Consider the following 17,998-nt stretch of genomic DNA (forward strand, 5'->3'; position numbering starts at 1 on the left):
ACTTTAGAAAGAAATGAGAGAAGAGACACTGGTCTGTCAACAAGCAACTCTCACCTCCTTGAATGTGTCAAATGAGCTGGCTGGAGGTTGGTGCTCAGTTCTGGTGGCGCAGTGGCGGTGGTGGCCTCAGGGTTGCTGGATGTCCTTGTTGAAGTGGCAGGGGAGGCTGAGGAGTGGTGCTGAGGATCCGACGTAACCACTCCTGTGAGGGAGCCACACACTTTATCCACCTAAAAAACAAGATACCAGAGATATAGAGAGGGACTGAAAACAAAGAAAGAAGCAATTCTGTAACAATTCTTCACACTGCTCAGTGTTACAATATAACACAGTACAGTATGACATAGGTACTATAACTATACATGTCACTTAGAATGTAATGCTGTCATACTGTACCAATTCCTCATGCTTCAACATGTTACAATGCAATATTTACATTTACAACATTTATCAGACGCCCTTATCCAGAGTGCCTTACGACCAGTAGTGCAACCTGGAGACACTCAGGGTTAAGTGTCTTCCTCAGGATCTGAACCTGGGTCTTCTGGTTCATAGGCAAGTGTGTTAACCACTAGGCTACTACCACCACCTCCACTATTGTCACACTGTAACAATGTAAAAAAATGAACAGTGTCAAGAACCTTTACAGTGTAACAATGTGACTGTCATGCTGCACACTAGTAGTAATGTAACAAAGTAACAGTGTGAATACTTTTTACAAAATGACAACGTTACTGTCAGACTGTTCTACATGTTAGAATGTAACACGTTTCAAGGATTACTGGGGATTTTACGTAAATTAAAAAATCTGAACGAGTAAACAGACACTTAAAAAATTCCTGGAAATGATAGAAAATTAAAAGCAAAACGTTTGATACGTTTCGGAGATCTTTTCCTTTGATGTTTTGACTGCATGTCCATGTGTCGTATCATCTTTCGTTGTTAATGTACCCAAGGATTAGCCTCCGAAACTTTCTCATCACCCTATGTTGGCCCCACACTACACAGCTTTTTGGGAATGGGTTGTCCAGCCAGGCAGAGCACCCTTTGTCCAGAGGTGGATTTGCATTCAGGGCGACTGGCCGGGCGAGACTAGACATCACCTAGACCATTCCAGCAGCAGAGTGAACGACGAAGTGTGATCACAGATGCAGAGTTCATTCCGGAAATCAATTTGAAAAACAGAAATTCATTCCCAAACAGAACATCCTGGTAAACAAATATTTTACATCCTCAGCAAATCATTTTTATTTAATACTGCAAACAGACTGTCTAACTTTCAGAGGATGCTATTAGATGAATAATGAAACTTAGGAACAAATTAGTATTCTTCAGTATTAGTTTTTAGTTTTAATCTTCATAAAAGTGAAGTGAAAGTCATACACTGCAGCAGTCAGTTTACAGTTCCCACCACAATTATAGTAAATATTTGGTAATGATTATGAATATGCCATGAATACAAGTTTTCTATGTGATTTTGTATATTATATATTTATTACTCTTGAATAAATATATTTCATGTATAATTATTTTTCTCATTTTATTTCGAATTCCTTTGTACACTGTAGATGTAGCAGATCCCCCAACGCTGAAGACCAGGCCTTGTGAAATTTTAGCCTGGTGTCATTCCAGCCACGTGGAACTGGTGAGCAGGCAACACTTGATCCGGTCCTGGAGGCTGCACCTCCTCGACAGGGAGGGCTATGGGGGTGGATGGGGGAGGAAGAAGCCAGGGGGGGAATCTGGGAGGCTCAGACCTACACAGCTGACCCAGCAACCCTCAAAGAGGAGCCGTGATCTTGGCTTTCACATATCTGCACCGATGACTCAGATCAGAGCATTGGGACAGTCCGCCTACATCGCATCCGATCACACGGCCAGTGGGCTTTCATCCACATAGTTCATGTAAATAGTTTACAGCGTTTACCAGACGCCCTTATCCAGAGTAGTTACAGGGACAGTCCCCCCCTGGAGACACTCAGGGTTAAGTGTCCTGCTCAGGGACACGATGGTAGTAAGTGGGGTTTGAACCTGGCTCTTCTGGTTCATGTGTAACCCACTAGGCTGCTAACAACCTTCGAGTAAATAGTTACTCTGCATGAATAAAATGGAGTTAATGGATAATAAAGAGAGGCTGTCTGTGGTGTTTTAGTTGAGGAACTAAACAGCCTCTGTACATGTGATCGGCCATAACATAACTAATGTTGAGCATGACACCATTTTGGCTCGTCATAATGTTACGGCTGCTGGGTGAATTTATGTACATATACACATGTAGATGCATTCACTACATTACTGTTGTACCTACAGTATTTAACTGATCATTTTTATCTTCATTTGACAATAAAGACTGAAACGTGGCTGAAACTCTGTAAGAGAATTGTGGGTAATCGGTTTTGACTCACTATAGCGCTGAGCCTGGGTCCATGCAGCTGGGCGTACAGGATGGCATCGTTGATCTTCTCTCTGATGGCCAGCAGCGTCAGTTCCAGCTCATGCCCCCCGGCCAGGGCCGCGCCCATCTCCTCCATCGTGGCCACGTATCGGCGCCAGGGCCCGTCCAGCTCCGAAAGGCCCGCCAGGCAGCCCCGCATCACGTTGAGGCAGAGTCCGCCGCACGGCCGCACCAGCGTCAGGCCCCGGCAGTGCGGGCAGAACTGCATCCGCACGATGGCTCGGCCGCACTCCCGCGCCAGCCCCAGCCACTCGGTGGCGTTCAGGACGTCCAGGCCCACGGCCAGAGCCCGGGCTTGGGCGCGGCCGGGCCCGAGCGCCCGCGCCAGCGCCGCGGCGAGGCCTCGCGGGTGCGACCCGAACGGGTTGACGTCCTGCCGCGTGGCTCGCAGACACTCCAGCCCTTCTGCCGACCAGGAGGACAGTCCCGGGTTGACCAGGCCGCGGAACACCAGCGGGAACAGCCGGTCGTAGAAGCGATGCACCGAGCGCTCCGCGGACACGTTGGCGTAGCCGTGCAGGTAGAGGGCCAGGTCGGAGAAGAGCTCCGACACCAGCATGCAGCCCTCGGGGGCGATGGGCTTATAGGCCAAATGGAACAGGGTGCAGGTGTGGTTCAGGGTGAAGACAAGTAAAGACCGGAACGTGTCTGGAAACCAGAGAGAATATGATAATTACCCAGCATGTCGGGGTCTAAAACCCGGACAGACCGATACCGCTGGTACTAGAAATGACTGGCATCAGCGTTCAACACTAAAACAGATTACATTGTCCCCCTACTGCACTCACAACACAGAGAGTGACCCCTGACCCTCCAGAAGAGGTCAACCGGGGTCAACTTTTCTCGCAGCTCCTCCCAGCGTGCTGGTTACAGATACAGACACGCCGGCTTCAGACCAAACTACACCAAACCAAATCACCTCATCTACTGTCCTGCTGGACGTGAGGAAGACTGAGGAGGAATCCCAGCAGCGCAGCCACGTGCCAGGTCCAGAGGACAACTAGTACATCTTACTTTTACATTCAAATAGCCCTGACACACAGGGACAGAAAATAGCCATCTGGACGGGCCCTGGAGCCCTGAAAGGCGAGGGAAAGGAAAGGGGGGATTCATAGCAGAGAAAGAGAGAGGGAAAGAGATTAAAGAAAGACGGACACAAATTGCCATGCAGATGGAGGATGCCGCGGTCTTCCCAATATCCGCTTCGATAAAGTCGATCGATAAAGTCGATGCTCTGAGGAGAATGATGGACCAGAAGAGAGTTAGAGGAGATTAGAAGTATCCTTGAATGATAAAGTTGGAGAAGACGGCAGTAAAATGGGTTCCTGGAGCGTATTTAATAGTTGGGGAGATTTGAGCCTTGTTCTCACCCTGGAAAGTGGCAGCGTGGCTCTGGATGAGGTACTTGAGCTCGAAGCTGTATGAAAGAATGTTCTGGAGCGTGTCCCGCCGCGCTGCCACCTGGTAGCTCTCTTCCATCTTGCGAGTGCAGCAAGTGGGACCCTGGTGCTTACAGATCTGGAGGTCGGCATCTTAACACACAGGAGTACGGAGGAGAAAGGTAAACGCAGGGCGAAGAGTTACGGTGTCATCTGCACAATACGGCTTTAAACGTAAAAAAATGAGTTTAAAACTGTGATTACATGATATTATAAATTAGCCCCGGTTAGGGGAGAAAAAATGACACTGATGTATCATAACCGACGACTCGGGGACTGTCCACTAGGAGACTAGTTAACCAGGTTAATGTCCATCGCGCCACTGGGACTCCCACTTCTCTCTTCCTAGTGGCCGTATAAACATCACTTTTCATCAGTCTAGTTGGAAGTAACCTGTAGAGACCTGTACAGACTCGGGGACTGTCCACTAGGAGACTAGTTAACCAGGTTAATGTCCATCGCGCCACTGGGACTCCCACTTCTCTCTTCCTAGTGGCCGTATAAACATCACTTTTCATCAGTCTAGTTGGAAGTAACCTGTAGAGACCTGTACAGACTCGGGGACCCTGCACTGTCCACTAGGAGACTAGTTAACCAGGTTAATGTCCATCGCGCCACTGGGACTCCCACTTCTCTCTTCCTAGTGGCCGTATAAACATCACTTTTCACCACCAGTCCAGCAGTCTAGTTGGAATAACCTGTACAGACCTGTCCCGGCTGATTCGGGGACCCATTTGGCCGGGCCGACCTGCCGCGCCTGGAACGCCGTCTTCACCTCATGACAGCTGTGACCGGCGGTGACGGGACGCCGTCCGAGGAGCGCCAGGACGAGCAGGACCCAGGTCGGACGGAGCATGGAGGAACCGGCAGAACCCGCCTGGCAGGACCTTCACATTCTCAGAGAGCGCAGGTCCTTCATTACGACCATGTGGAGGTCTGCAGGCTCCTCTGCCGCCAGTAGGTGGCGCTCCGACCGTAGAAATGACGTAAAGCGTGTCTCAATCACAAATAAAACCATTTAAAGTTCTAAATATCACGGTGTATAATTGTAGTAGTTGATAAATAGATACATTACGGGATGAAATGACCGGATGCCTCCTCGTTTTAAAAAACAACAGTTTACAAAGCTCAAGACAATGTACAAATTAGACGGGTTTTTAAAGCGCAATTTAATCATCATTTTTACGCCTGAATAATGAATTGAGGACGAATTACAAGGATGAAGGCATCATTTTCTTCAATTATTCTGATTACATATTTAGTTGAAAGTATAATGGACAAGTCTTTACTACCGACCAAAACAGCACGTGAAACATTTCACGATTATGTTAATGAACATGATGAATAAAGTTATGACTTCTGTTATTTCTGCTTTCATAGGCCATGACGTGGGAATTTAACTCCGAATGACATCATTATTGCATTTAAAAGCCGGGCTGGCCGTGAAAGCATTTCACTGCACATCATACCGTGTATGACTGTGTATGTGACAAATAAAATTTGAAATTGGAGAAATTAAAAACGAGGGGAAAAAAAATCGTGCCCCGTGTGAGGCTCGAACTCACGACCTTCAGATTATGAGACTGACGCGCTGCCTACTGCGCCAACGAGGCCTGCGGAGGAGCGCCGCGCCGCGCCGCTTTAACCCTGCCGGCCCGTCTCGGTAGTTCCATACAGGGCTGGAAATTCCATTTTTATTTCTCATACTCGGTCGTACTCGGTATGATGTGCAGTGAAATGCTTTCAGCGACTGGACGGAGCAAATATTACACTTTCATGTCTTTATCCTACAACACAAAATGATTAAGAGTGAAAGCGCTGGAGTGTATTGGAGTTCTATGAAGTGTGTGGGACCATATTTATTCAATAAAAATAAAATAAATTATTGTAAATGTATAAATAGAGATGACAGAGAAGGAGAGGAGTTGGAGAGCCAGTGTCAGGTTCGGGGTGGATTTTTGGCCCCCGGCCCTGTGGGAACGTTGATAAGGGACATGTGTCTCGCTGTGCCACGTTATCACAGCGGCAGTGTAAATAGTGAGTCGGGACGCCCCGTCCCCCTGTCCACGCGCCATGTCGGGCCTCAACATCGTCCTGGGCTTCCTGGTGGCCGTGGGAACGTTGATAAGGGACGAGTGTCTCGCTGTGCCACGTTGCGCCACGTTATCACCGCCGCAGTGTAAATAGTGAGTCGGGACGCCCCGTCCCTCTGTCCACGCGCCATGTCGGGCCTCAACATCGTCCTGGGCTTCCTGGTCGCCGTGGGAACGTTGATAAGGGACGAGTGTCTCGCTGTGCCACGTTGTGCCACGTTGCGCCACGTTATCTGTCGCGCTCACAGTCCTGTTCGCGGTGCTGCTGGCGCACGGCGCCGTCTGTACGGGCGCCAGCGGGAACCCCGCGGTCACCGTCACGCGGCTCCTGCTGGACGACGGCACCGCGGCGGCCGCGGCGCTGGGCGTGGCCGGGCAGATCCTGGGCGCCCACCTGGGCCTGGTGGTGGCCAGGCGGTACTGGGCGCTGGAGATGACGGACCTGCACGTGATCAAGGCCCTGATGGGGGCGGAGTGCAGCACGGCGCTGCGGTCCTCGCCGGCGCAGGGCTTCTGCGTGGAGGCCGCGTGCGGCGCGACCTTCACCCTCCTCCACCTCGGCCTGCGGCGCAAGCCGGCGCTGCTGAGGGTCCCCGCCCTGGCGGCCACGCTCACGTTCCTCTCACACGCAGGTAGGTCCACCAGCGGAGCGGCCGCGGCCACGCCGCTTCCTAACGTTCTCGGGGCAGTGGTGGCCTAGCGGTTAAGGAAGAGGCCCCGTAATCAGAAGGTTGCCGGTTCGAATCCCGATCCGCCAAGTTACCACTGAGGTGCCACTGAGCAAAGCACCGTCCCCACACACTGCTCCCCGGGCGCCTGTCATGGCTGCCCACTCAGGGTGATGGGATAAATGCAGAGGACAAATTTCACTGTGTGCACCGTGTGCTGTGCATCACATGTGACAATCACTTCACTTTACTTACTATCTTTCTCACTACCTCACCCAGAACAACCTTCAGGACCAAATCAGTCTGGTTTAAGACTGATCTTCTGGACGTTACAGAGAAACTACATGCTGCTCAGTGCTTAGCCCTCTCCCGATCACCCTTTACACCAAATCTCTTGGTGAAGTGACAGTGAAGTGTCATTGTGAGACACTGCAGCACAGCACACGGTGACACAGTGAAATGTGTCCTCTGCATTTAACCATCACCCTTCATGAGCAGTGGGCACCATGACAGGCGCCAGGGGACGGTACCTTGACCCACACGTGTCCACCAAGATCTCTGCTTGCCTGCCTGACATCTCATCGTGGGTGACAGGTCAGTGGTGGCAGTGGTGACCTAGCGGTTAAGGAAGCGGCCCCGTAATCAGAAGGTTGCCGGTTCGAATCACGATCTGTCAAGGTGCCACTGAGCAAAGCACCGTCCCCACACACTGCTCCCCGGGCGCCTGTCATGGTGCCCACTGCTCACTCAGGGTGATGGGTTAAATGCAGAGGACAAATTTCACTGTGTGCTGTGCTGCTGTGTATCACGTGTGACAATCACTTCACTTTTCTTCTTTTCCATCTCGCCCCCCAAAGCCAGGAACTACACGTCGGGCGTGGCCAACCCCGCCCTGGCCTACGCCCTCACGTTCCGGTGCTCCGGGTTCTCCTTCACGCAGTACGCCCTGGTCTACTGGCTGGGAACGCTAGCAGGTACGTTTAATGGCGTCCTGCACCTGGAACCACCTGCAGGTTCTAGATAAAGAAGACGCGTGTGTTTGCAGGCGCGACTCTGGCGGTGTTCCTGTACGTGGGCCACGTGCCGCGCCTTTTCTCCAAGAACCTGCTCTACTCGCGGAAGGGACGCGTCCGTGGGCCTAGAGGGAGAAGCTGCAGGTAGCCGCCAGAACCACAACGTTTAATGGTGCACGCACACAAAACTGTACAGAAAATAAACATTCATATTCAAACTTGGGTGTGAACTGGAGCATTTGTGAACGGTTCAACGTCGCAGCAGGTTCTCCACATGCACGCAGGAGGTGGTGGGACCCTGAGCTGCCGCGCCTTCGTTCTTCTGCACCGCGGCCACAGCGGGTTCTGTAGACAGAACAGACGTTTCCTGTGGTCAGAAGTGAATAATTACACGTGAATAAAACGAAGCGGTTGTCGTTGTGAGACACACGGTGACACGTGTCCTCGGTATTTAAACCCTTGGTGGCAGCAGCGTGTGTGTGTGTGTGTGTGTGTGTGATTTTCACCTCGCGGGCTCTGGTTCTCCAGCTGGGCGGCGGCCTTGTCCACCCACAGCTCGTGGTCGGGGTTGTTGGGCAGTTTCCTGGTCTGGCCGCAGCTCAGGCACTGAATGGAGGTGGCGCGCTGCCTCCGCTTGTTCTCTGGGGAACGAGCAGCAGCACCAACTCTCCGTTAGTAGCGCGGCGAGGACCAGAGTTCGATTCCCCGACGGGGACGAACCTTTTAGCAGCTTAACTACATCCTGGTACTTACTTGAACTGAAGGTGAAGTGATTGTCGTTGTGAGACACTGCAGCACAGCACATGGTGACACATGACAGGCGCCCAGTGTGGGGACAGGACCTTCATCAAGGGGACCTTGGATGGGATGAGCATGAGGAGTTGATGTTCGTAGTAAAAGTAGACATGCCTGTACGGGGATTGAACCCGTGACCTTGGCTTTATTGGCAGCACGCTCTAACCAACCGAGCGGCAGAAAAACACTTTCTTCTGTCTGGGATCATCTGAGGAGGACACGGCGCTTCACGAGAAGATCTCTCTCCTCACGAAAAGGCGTCGCCTTGCTCTGCTGAATAGTTGCTGCATTAGGCAACTTCTGGACTCTCCATAAAATGGTAAAACATGGAGGTGTGTGTGTGTGTGTGTGTGTGTGTGTGTGTCCGAATCCCGATCCACCAAGGCGCCACTGAGGTCCCGTCCCCCCCCACACTTTCCCCCGGGCGCCTGTCTTGGTGCCCACTGTCACCAAGGGTGATGGTTAAATACAGAGGACAACTAATCACTTCTGCTTGTGTAGCGGTGAGTTATCGGGGTCCCCGGGCGAACCCCCCCAGAAACGTATGAGTTGATCATATTTTACCAAAATAAAAAAAGCCTGAAGAGACGCGTACTTCTCTGGCGAACCCGCGCAGTGACCCCCGGTACCAGCAGCGAGCAGCACCTCCTGCACATCGTCCTCTTAACAGACGGGTCTCTGCGGGGACACGGAGGGGAGACACGTTAAAACGCGCCTGGCTCGGGGTGCGGGAGGACAGGACAGGACAGGACGTGTAAACTCACTGTCTCAGCACCAGGCGCCGGGCGACGCTGTTCTGGGTGAACGTGTAGAAGCGGGCGAGTTCCACGTTCCCCGGAGAACTGGCCAGAACACAGTGCGCGGCCTGCAACACAACAGATTAGGCGAGAAGTCCGGTAGTGCCCGGTAGTGCCCGGTAGAGCCCGGTAGTACCCGGTAGTACCCGGTAGTGTCCGGTAGTGCCCGGTAGTGCCCGGTAGTACCCGGTAGTGTCCGGTAGTGCCCGGTAGTACCCGGTAGTGCCCGGTAGTACCCGATAGTACCCGGTAGTGCCCGGTAGTACCCGGTAGTACCCGGTAGTGTCCGGTAGTGCCCGGTAGTACCCGGTAGTGCCCGGTAGTACCCGATAGTACCCGGTAGTGCCCGGTAGTACCCGGTAGTACCCGGTAGTGACCGGTCGCTCCGCAGCGTCCGGCGTACCTGGTGCAGGAAATTCAGCCGCTGGAAGCCTTCCTTGTCCTTCACATTCCCGGCCATGCTGAACAACTAATGTGGTCAATCACAAACACTTCACTTCACAACAGGCCGCTCCAGCGCGAACCACTTCCGGGTTAAAGGTAGACGTCACAATAAAAGTCCACGTTATTATCATCTAACTTTATACAAGTACACGCAAAAAAAACACAAAAACAGAGAACCATGACAACGGACACTGTGGACATTGTGCGCTGACCCATAAAATAGTGGGTCTTTATATTTATTATATTTATTGGCAGTATATTGAGTATTAAAACATTAAGTGCTAGGGAAATGACGTAGTTATCAACTCGGAGCAGAATTAAGTGTGGCGCTATTAACAAGCTCTTCATTCTTATGTCAGTAATGCTTAAATGCTTAATTATTATAATTTAGGAACTGCAACACTAACAGTTCCGACCCATCTTTAGAGGCAAGAAAATCGGTAAACGTTATTTGGCAATATTTATAAAATATTTGTCCTTATATTGTTATGCTGATCGATTACGTTCGATTTAAGGAGGAAAAAGTCGTAAATTCATCAAAAGAAATATAAGAACAGACTATCCAAGCCAACATATCTACTGATTTTAACAATAAAAAGTTTTCTGGCCCGTACGGGGATCGAACCCGCGACCTTGGCGTTATTAGCACCACGCTCTAACCAACTGAGCTAACCGGCCACGAACGCCGTTCTGCACATGCGCACATTTAACCGCAGGAGACACAGGAGACGAGTTTTACTACAGTGGACAGGACGAAGGATGCGGTTTTATGTCCCCGGACCTTCATTCCCGTCTCCTGATTAAATCCCCCGATTCGATCTGGATGAGGCTGGATCAGGAAAAGTAATCATTCCTGGACTTGTTAGAAGTAAGACCTTTTAAGAACATGATGCAGTACATTTCAAATCACAACCAGAAAAAAGTACAAATGATGTAAAATGAAATGTGATCTTCACATTAGGACATGTGAAGTGAGTAGAATGAACCAGAGAAGATCGGTAGAGAACAGGCAGTGATTTCATCTAGAAAAGCTCATGCAGAGGCGACTAGATGAGATGTACGGAGTGGCCCCTCCAGAAATGAGGGTGGTGTTGCTGTTGTGACCCTGATGGCTGAGGAGATATGAGGGCCCACCCCATCGTGAATGAAAGAACGAGAAATGATTCGTTTTTGTAATTAATTGATTTAAATTCCAGTTTTTCTGTCTACACTCCAGGTCTCACACATCTGATGGTTGTTCCTTCCAGCTGCCTTATTGGAATCTCTTCTGTCATGCTGCACGTCTGTAAAAGTTACAGACTGCCTTTTATGACCAGCAGGTGGCGTCACAGCTCCACAGAGGATGAATTGCGCCTGCAATCCCTGTAGTGTGTAGCACAGTGAACAGGATATTGGAACAAAGCCATGGATGCACAGTGAAATCGTGCAAAGGCATAAACAGACTATTTCTAAAAAAAAAACACTTCCTGCATCAATTAAAAAAGGAGCTGAACCTCATGTTAAAGTATTATTCAGTTTTCTATGCTGTAATATTGAAATGTTGAAGGACGTGTCCATATAAAAACCCGGTGAAAACATTTTATTCTGGCTGCAGGAAGTGAATACACGTGGAAAATGCATCATCATACAATAAATATCAGCTGTCTGGAATTGTGATGGGCCGGCGTCTATGGAGCGAGCCGAAGCTGCGCTCACGCTGGTGTCTGCTGATTCCATACGTTTCTGCGCAGCGCTGCATCTGATAGGGATTTTTTAGCAGCTTCTGGTTCCCGTGCAGGTCCAGCAGCTGCTCGGCGGTGTTGCTGGTGCTAAATCCCAGAGCAGAAGACAGCCGTGACCCGGCACTGACCACGTCCTCCTCAGGTGAAGGTCCTCGGACCTTCTCTTGGCGTGTCTCCTCATCCCAGGTTGCTGAGGCTCTGCCGGGACTGCTCTGCGGCCGCCGCCGCGTTCAGCTTGAGGAGCAGGGACTCGCGGAAGGTGCGGCACATGAGGAAGTAGATGATGGGGTCCAGGCACACGTTGAGGGCGGACAGGAAGAGGGTTCCTTCCTTCAGCTGGTAGAGCACGGCATGGGCGGCCGGGGACAACGCGATGGCGCCGTTCTGGCTGAAGGTGTAGGGGATGCGGCAGACGTGGTACGGCACGAAGCAGACGAAAAACACGGCCAGGAGGCTGAAGATGCTGCGGTTGGACTTGCGGTGGGCCTGCTGGCCGCCGTCCCGGCTGGTGCGGCGGTAGGAGAAGTAGATGCGGCGTGAGATGGAGGTGTAGCAGAAGGCCAGCAGCAGCAGCGTGGCCCAGAACAGGCTGACGCTGAAGAGCGAGGACGCCTGGTGCCACACCAGGCCCAAGTGGCTCTTCAGGGCCATGCACCTCCACGGCCTGGTCGGATCCAGGCTCTGGTTGCTCAGGATGCTGTTGGGCAGCATGCAGACCTGCAGCAGAAGCCAGACGAGGACCGCCAGGCCTCGGGCGCAGGGCACCTGCTGGAGAAGACATGCAGGCGATGAAGTCCAGGAGCAAAATGTGCGGGAGGACGAGGACGAGGAGGCCAGCACCGCAGACGAGTGGACGATCTTGACGTAGCGCTCCACGCTGATGAGGCCCATGAAGAGGATGCCGCCGTACATGCTGAGGTAGAAGAACACAGCCGTGTAACGGCACACCAGCACCTTCATGGGCCGCCCTCCTAGGTCCAGGTCACTGGCCACCTTCCAAGGAAAGGACATCAGCATCAGCAGGTCGGCCACCATCATGTTCTTCAGGTACACCACCAAGGCCGAGGTGCTGGGAACCCGGAAGAAGATCCAAGCGGCGCAGCCGTTGAGGATGAAACCCGCCACGCAGATGAGCACGTACAACACCGGCAGCACCTGGTTCACGAACAAGAAGCTGTTGTCCGTTCCGTTGCCGTGGAGATGGTGGCTGTTATTTACGTCCATATCTGAAAGAAACAGCACATGGACCGTTTTCAAACCTGAAGACCCGACACGGATCGAGGTTGAGTGTAAACGTGGCCAGATTATACAGCGGTGCAGAAACCCCAGCCAGAAGGTTCCAGAAAGAGAGAAACCAGAGGAAGTACCGACCAGTGAGCCCCGCGTCCAGCATGAAGTGGCAGAAGAAGGCGAGCTGTCGGGAGGCTCTCGTTTCCTGTTTGTGGGCGGAGCTGAGATGCGCTCATGTCCACATGCTGATTTCCTGCAGACCCCTGGCCTTTCATCTCCCTCCGGCCTCCTTCACTCCGCCTCCGCACCCGTACCACTCATCGCGTGCTCCGCCCTCAACTTCCTGAGGTTTTTTTAAAGCCCTGCGGCATCCTGTACCTGGTACTCCTTCACACTCCGTTCTTCCAGTAGCTACTCAGAGTTGGATCTACTCCATGGTACTGTGACATCTCATTCATCTGCTTTAAGCATTTTGTCAAGACCTGATCAAGAACTTTCATTTGGTGTGACTATCTCAATTTCCACCAAACTGAGAAACACACATGGTTTCTATATGGATCTCACCCTTCAGTGTCTACTATGCAACATGTATTGTGGTTGTATAACCGATATTTCAACTCTTTAAACTCGACAAATAGGAACATTTTCTCCTGGAGGAGAAGTTCCAGGGGTTTTCTGCACGTTCTCAGCTTTCCCATGGCAGCAGTGACCCAGTAGTCTTCCTACTGCTGACCTTGAGAAAGTTTCTACAGCGACCCCTTGAAGCCCCGCTGAGGCGCACTGTACAGGACACATGCCAAAAAATGCAGACAGACACATTTTCGAGCCGTCAGAACCAAGATGGCGGCATCTTCTCTGTTACTAAGGTCACATCATCCAAACTTCTGCTTTCCTTGGTAGAAGCTGAGCGTATAGGTCTAGTGGGCAGCAAACACAAGCATCAACCTACCAAGTCTAGTAGTAACACATAGATTCTTGAAAGAATGTCACTAATTGTCCCTTATCATTTCTATTCTGGGATGAAATAGTCACCTTGTGGGCCACTGTGTGTCCCGAGATGAAAGAATATGTCGTGGAATTCTGCCTGCATTCTGAATAATAATAAACTTCAGGCGGTTCTGTAGAACAGTGGTTCCCAACCTTTTTTCCCAGAAGCCCCCCTGTGCCCAAGACCAGCCAGGTCTCCCTCCAACGCCAATTCCTTCCCACATACACACGTTACAAGAATAAAATTATTAATTTCATGTCAAACTTTTATTTGCAAAACAATACGCAGCATTTGTAGGTTTTTGTTCTTATTCTCCTTGTTTTATACTGCAGGTTATATAGAGTCTATATCAGAGCTGTATTCAGCATTCAGCCCGAGCGTGACTGAGGGGTCATTTACCCGACCGGACCCGAGCCAGGATTTACAGCTCTGGTCTATATAGCCCAGTGTTTCCCAGCCCTGGTCCTGGAGGAACGTCTTCCAAAGAGTCTTCAGCCCAACCCTACCTGAATTAGGCTCATAATGAGAGGGGCAGATAGTGAAGATACGTGGAACAGAAACGTCCTGCCAGATGTTTGGAAATGCTGATATAGCCTACATGATCATGCAGAGTTTTGATGATCCTATTGGGTGTCTTGTTGGCATTTTATATAGTGAATTATATCATCTGATCATCTGAATAAGCAGATAAAGTTCCACTGGCAGTTAAACATGGTGTTCAGGTCGGGACCGTGACAGAAATAACCGTTTCGGTCTCTCGCCCCGCAGAGATCAGAACAGGGGAGATGAAAGAGACGGGCCAGGTCGGGCAGGAAGGAGGTGCGTGGGGCGGAAGCAGGGAGATGAGGATATGAGCGAGTCAAAACAGGCCCAAAATGGTGTGGAAACCACTCAGTGGACATAAAACCTGTTTTAATACCGCAAGGCATTACCAACCAAACGAATAATGGGGTCAACAAACGATCTTCTAGAAAGTTTCTCAGAAAATGCTGAAATATTGACATGATGAACAGAATTTCAGGCGATTTGATCAGTCCAGTCACTGGTCATTTTTGCTCTCTGTCCACCCTGGCTTCACTCCCGACCTTTTTACATCAACTGTGGAACCATAAGAATGATGAATTCTATAGAAATCCACCGACAGGAGACGAGAGTTGATGTGTCAGGTATACCTCCTCGCCCCCAAACCACAACTTATTCATCGAAATACATGGGAATAGGCAGAGCCAGCAGGGGCGCTCTTCACCCAGCAACTGCAGCTCCTGCTGGACTCCCTTCTCCTTCTTCAGAAAGTAAATGTGTCAGGACCACAAGGAATCAAGAAATAGTTCCAGAAAATTCTTTGTTGTAACAGTTCGGTACATACAGTCCGTTTCCCTGCACGCATCACATCACATATGATGTATAAGCAAAGTGAAAATGTAAAGTGCACTGTTTACACGGTCAACATTTCCAGCAAAAATAAATAAACAATATTTACATTAATGTATTCAAGAAAAATAAATTCATAGTAATGTTCAGATAATAATATTCACAACAGCTGTTATTGCATCATATCATAAATAAAAAACATGATCTCGATAAAACGACAAAAGAGGTAGCACAGACCATATCTCCGTATTTTTCATTTTTGTCCAATATACTCACAATAAAGTCACAAAACGTGTTCTCTGGACCAGTTTAGAAACAGGGCGGGGAATTATGAGGATTTTTTGGGGATGAAGTGAATCAGTGTCATGAGGTACCATCCTACATTGAGTGTAGGAAGGGCAGGAAGTTCTGTGGGGAAACTTCCACGTCTTCATGCTGGAACCACCTAGAATCAGACAGAAACACACGTTTGCACGCTACTGTCGGAACCGACACAGATGCAGAACCGCACAGTCGCCTACCTTGTTGTTGCCAAAGCCAGGACCGCAGACCATGCCCAGTAAAGCATTGAGCACGTGTGCAGCACAGAGGACAGCCTGGAGTCCGCTGGTGACCCCGAGAACCGAGAAGAGAACGACGTTCCACAGAACCACCCCGCGCGGCTCCACGCAGGCCCCGGCCCAGCGGCGAGTGTCGAACAGGTACACCTTCTCACTGCGGAGACAGTGGAGTATTATCAGACGTGTCTTCTGATCCAGCTGCTCCTGACCAGTGTTGGGAAGTGCTTACCTTAGCAGCTTCGTGGTTGGTTTGTTACTCTCTAGGCTGCTGCCGCCACATAAAACCTCATTATGTTCCTCACCTGATGTTCCTCCTGAACAGAGGTGTGTCCCAGACGAGACCCTGGGTGCCGTTATGCAGACAGAGCGGCCCGTGGACCAGGCCCGTCGCGCTCACCCAGAAGCAGAGCGCCGTGGCGGCACAAGCCAGGCACGAGTAGGCAACCTGCCTCAGCATCTGTAGCGAAGAACAAGTCCGGTGCGATTCATGAGACGTGACACGGCTGCACCTGTTCAGAGAAGGTCCAGACCGTGAAGATCACTCACCGCGGTTCTGAAGCCACAGCATCCACCCTTGGAGCTGGCAGACAATATACTGTGGGCAGCCAAGAGCATCTAGAGACAAGCGAAGCATTAAGGACATATTCGGGGGTCTCGAGCACTTGATTCTTCTGCAGTACGGCGTGAGAACTTGTGGTGGTCTTCACTGGCCACCTTCTCACATGTCTGGTTGACCTCCCATGCAAACCACCTTCATGACTTATGTCTCTCTGAGGAACACACTGAGGAAAGATCTCAAGTTCTTTCAGGTCTAGAGCTTCTCTGGCTCGGATGTGCATGTTTCCTGCTGTAACACTGTGACACATGAAGACCTCAGTCTGAATCTATGGTCAGAGAAGAGCGAATGAAAGTGGAGCCACCACAGGTCTCGCGCCACCTGCTGGCCACCTCATGAGAAATGGAAATAGATTTTCACGGTGGCATCTCTACAGCACATTTCATTTCATTTCATCTCATCGGCCCTCACCAGCAGTCCAGAAGCCCACAGGCCGGTGCCAAAAAGCGCCTCTCTGGTCACATGACGCTCCAGCAGGAAGCTGTACTCCAGGTTGGGGAACAGCAGGAGGGCGTTGGCCAACATGCTCACGATGGCCAGGACGACCAGAGCCCAGCCCACACACCGCGAGCATCTCGCCACACACATGTCTACGCCACGGGCCTGCAGAGAGAGGTTCAAATACCCCGGTACCATCCACCGAATGCTCTCTACAACAGCTGACCACACATCCAATACGCCTAAATACACGTACATATTCTACGTCTATATAAATATACAGACGTTTTTAACTCTCATCCGCTGCCATTTCCAGACTAATTATATTATACGTAAAATTTCCCACTTGTGGGACTAATAAAAGATCATCTTATCCCATCTTATTCAGTATCTTCATATTAATATGGAATAAAGAGATTCATAAAAAATAACTACTCAACACTATGTTCACAGATAAATATTTAGTGGACAAAATACATACATTCGATTAAAGCACAATTACTGTTGAGAAGTAAAGTAGTGGAGTAATAATAAATCAGGACATTTTAATTGATGTCTTACCTGAAGCCGAAGTAAGAGACTCGGACGAGGAAGGAGCGCTATCAGCTGAATATATAGTCATGGTCCCACCCACATATTATATACACGTGCACACACACGAAACGAATCAAATTCAGCCAAGGAGAGGAAATCAAGAGATTTTAATAACTGCGCACTCATATGTTTCTTTCATAAATGACGTTTGTCACCTGTAATTAACATTTTTTTTATAATTCAGTATGGACTGAAAAATCTATTCTAGGACGTGGGGAAGTGTTTTTTTTGTCTGTGGGTGGATTGATTCAGTGGGACCAGGATGACTCAATTCAAATCTTTCCATAATAATATGACATAACACAACATAATATTACTCAACAACAGTATTTACTTTTTATTTGGCAAGACGATGAAGACTCGCTGGCGCTTGCTGCTGTATTTCTGGAGCTAAATCCAAGTTTTCTTTTGCTGCTTTCAGGAGGAAACGCTGAATATGGAGGTCAGTGGGGCTGAGCACTATGGACTAGAACTCCTTCCAATACTGCAAACCCGCAGATATTTAGGCTTTAATCATCAAGTGACTGCATTTCCCACTTCAGTATATATATATATATATTTTTTATTAAAATTGAATTGCATGCTAATTGCATCCAGCAATTACAACAATTACCAATAAGCCCACAAGGGACTAAAGCTAGAAATAAAACCCAATTTTCCAGTTCTATTTCCCATCTTTAAGGGATAGAAGTTTAAGGGACAGAAAATGAGTCACATGCCACCGTAACAATGAGCAAAGCTCAACATGTTCCCACTGTGGTTTAGAGCAGCACCGC

The 17,998-nt window shown here is 49.9% G+C and overlaps 5 protein-coding genes and 2 non-coding genes across 9 annotated transcripts in view; 1 reads left to right on the forward strand and 6 right to left on the reverse strand.

Moving 5' to 3' along the window:
- gpc5b (glypican 5b) overlaps positions 1-5,672 on the reverse strand; it is a 31,860-nt gene extending 26,188 nt beyond the window's left edge. Inside the window, exons 1-4 of one of the 2 annotated variants that reach the window (XM_028969145.1) lie at positions 4,603-5,666; positions 3,826-3,987; positions 2,406-3,103; positions 55-230 (exon numbers count right to left, since the gene is read on the reverse strand). In XM_028969145.1, the coding sequence (XP_028824978.1) occupies positions 55-230; positions 2,406-3,103; positions 3,826-3,987; positions 4,603-4,750 (1,184 nt within the window). In that variant the 5' untranslated portion in view covers positions 4,751-5,666. Of the gene's footprint in view, positions 1-54; positions 231-2,405; positions 3,104-3,825; positions 3,988-4,602 lie in introns of both variants that reach the window. The other variant, XM_028969146.1, reaches the window with a different exon arrangement.
- On the reverse strand, positions 5,435-5,507 carry trnam-cau (transfer RNA methionine (anticodon CAU)). The gene has a single exon. It is a non-coding gene; the product is annotated as a tRNA-Met (tRNA).
- A 224-nt stretch (positions 5,673-5,896) lies between the features above and the next one.
- Positions 5,897-7,856, forward strand: aqp12 (aquaporin 12). Its single transcript, XM_028969137.1, has 4 exons — positions 5,897-6,073; positions 6,173-6,619; positions 7,513-7,629; positions 7,701-7,856. Exons 1-4 carry the CDS (start codon positions 5,968-5,970, stop codon positions 7,814-7,816), a joined length of 786 nt encoding a protein of 261 aa, XP_028824970.1. The 5' UTR covers positions 5,897-5,967; the 3' UTR covers positions 7,817-7,856.
- rpp21 (ribonuclease P subunit p21) lies at positions 7,814-9,800 on the reverse strand. Its single transcript, XM_028969147.1, has 5 exons — positions 9,664-9,800; positions 9,228-9,328; positions 9,059-9,141; positions 8,175-8,309; positions 7,814-8,013 (listed from the first exon to the last, which is right to left on the reverse strand). The coding sequence occupies exons 1-5, from the start codon at positions 9,718-9,720 to the stop codon at positions 7,919-7,921; spliced, it is 471 nt and encodes a 156-aa protein (XP_028824980.1). The 5' UTR covers positions 9,721-9,800; the 3' UTR covers positions 7,814-7,918.
- A 508-nt stretch (positions 9,801-10,308) lies between these two features.
- On the reverse strand, positions 10,309-10,382 carry trnai-aau (transfer RNA isoleucine (anticodon AAU)). Its single transcript has one exon. It is a non-coding gene; the product is annotated as a tRNA-Ile (tRNA).
- Positions 10,383-11,301: 919 nt separating this feature from the next.
- LOC114783612 (P2Y purinoceptor 14) lies at positions 11,302-12,976 on the reverse strand. The gene is made up of 2 exons (XM_028969138.1): positions 12,970-12,976; positions 11,302-12,651 (listed from the first exon to the last, which is right to left on the reverse strand). The coding sequence occupies exons 1-2, from the start codon at positions 12,974-12,976 to the stop codon at positions 11,603-11,605; spliced, it is 1,056 nt and encodes a 351-aa protein (XP_028824971.1). The 3' UTR covers positions 11,302-11,602.
- Positions 12,977-13,894: 918 nt separating this feature from the next.
- LOC114783616 (transmembrane 4 L6 family member 1) lies at positions 13,895-17,201 on the reverse strand. 2 transcript variants are annotated; one of them, XM_028969144.1, is made up of 6 exons: positions 17,190-17,201; positions 16,602-16,793; positions 16,121-16,189; positions 15,877-16,031; positions 15,536-15,728; positions 13,895-15,459 (listed from the first exon to the last, which is right to left on the reverse strand). In XM_028969144.1, exons 2-6 carry the CDS (start codon positions 16,776-16,778, stop codon positions 15,445-15,447), a joined length of 609 nt encoding a protein of 202 aa, XP_028824977.1. In that variant the 5' UTR covers positions 16,779-16,793; positions 17,190-17,201; the 3' UTR covers positions 13,895-15,444. The 2 variants fall into 2 exon arrangements, with proteins under 2 accessions (XP_028824977.1, XP_028824976.1); XM_028969143.1 differs by having other exon boundaries at positions 16,602-17,201.
- Positions 17,202-17,998: the final 797 nt, after the last annotated feature.

Source organism: Denticeps clupeoides, unplaced genomic scaffold, assembly GCF_900700375.1.
Source record: "Denticeps clupeoides unplaced genomic scaffold, fDenClu1.1, whole genome shotgun sequence".
NCBI classification, from domain to species: domain Eukaryota; kingdom Metazoa; phylum Chordata; class Actinopteri; order Clupeiformes; family Denticipitidae; genus Denticeps; species Denticeps clupeoides.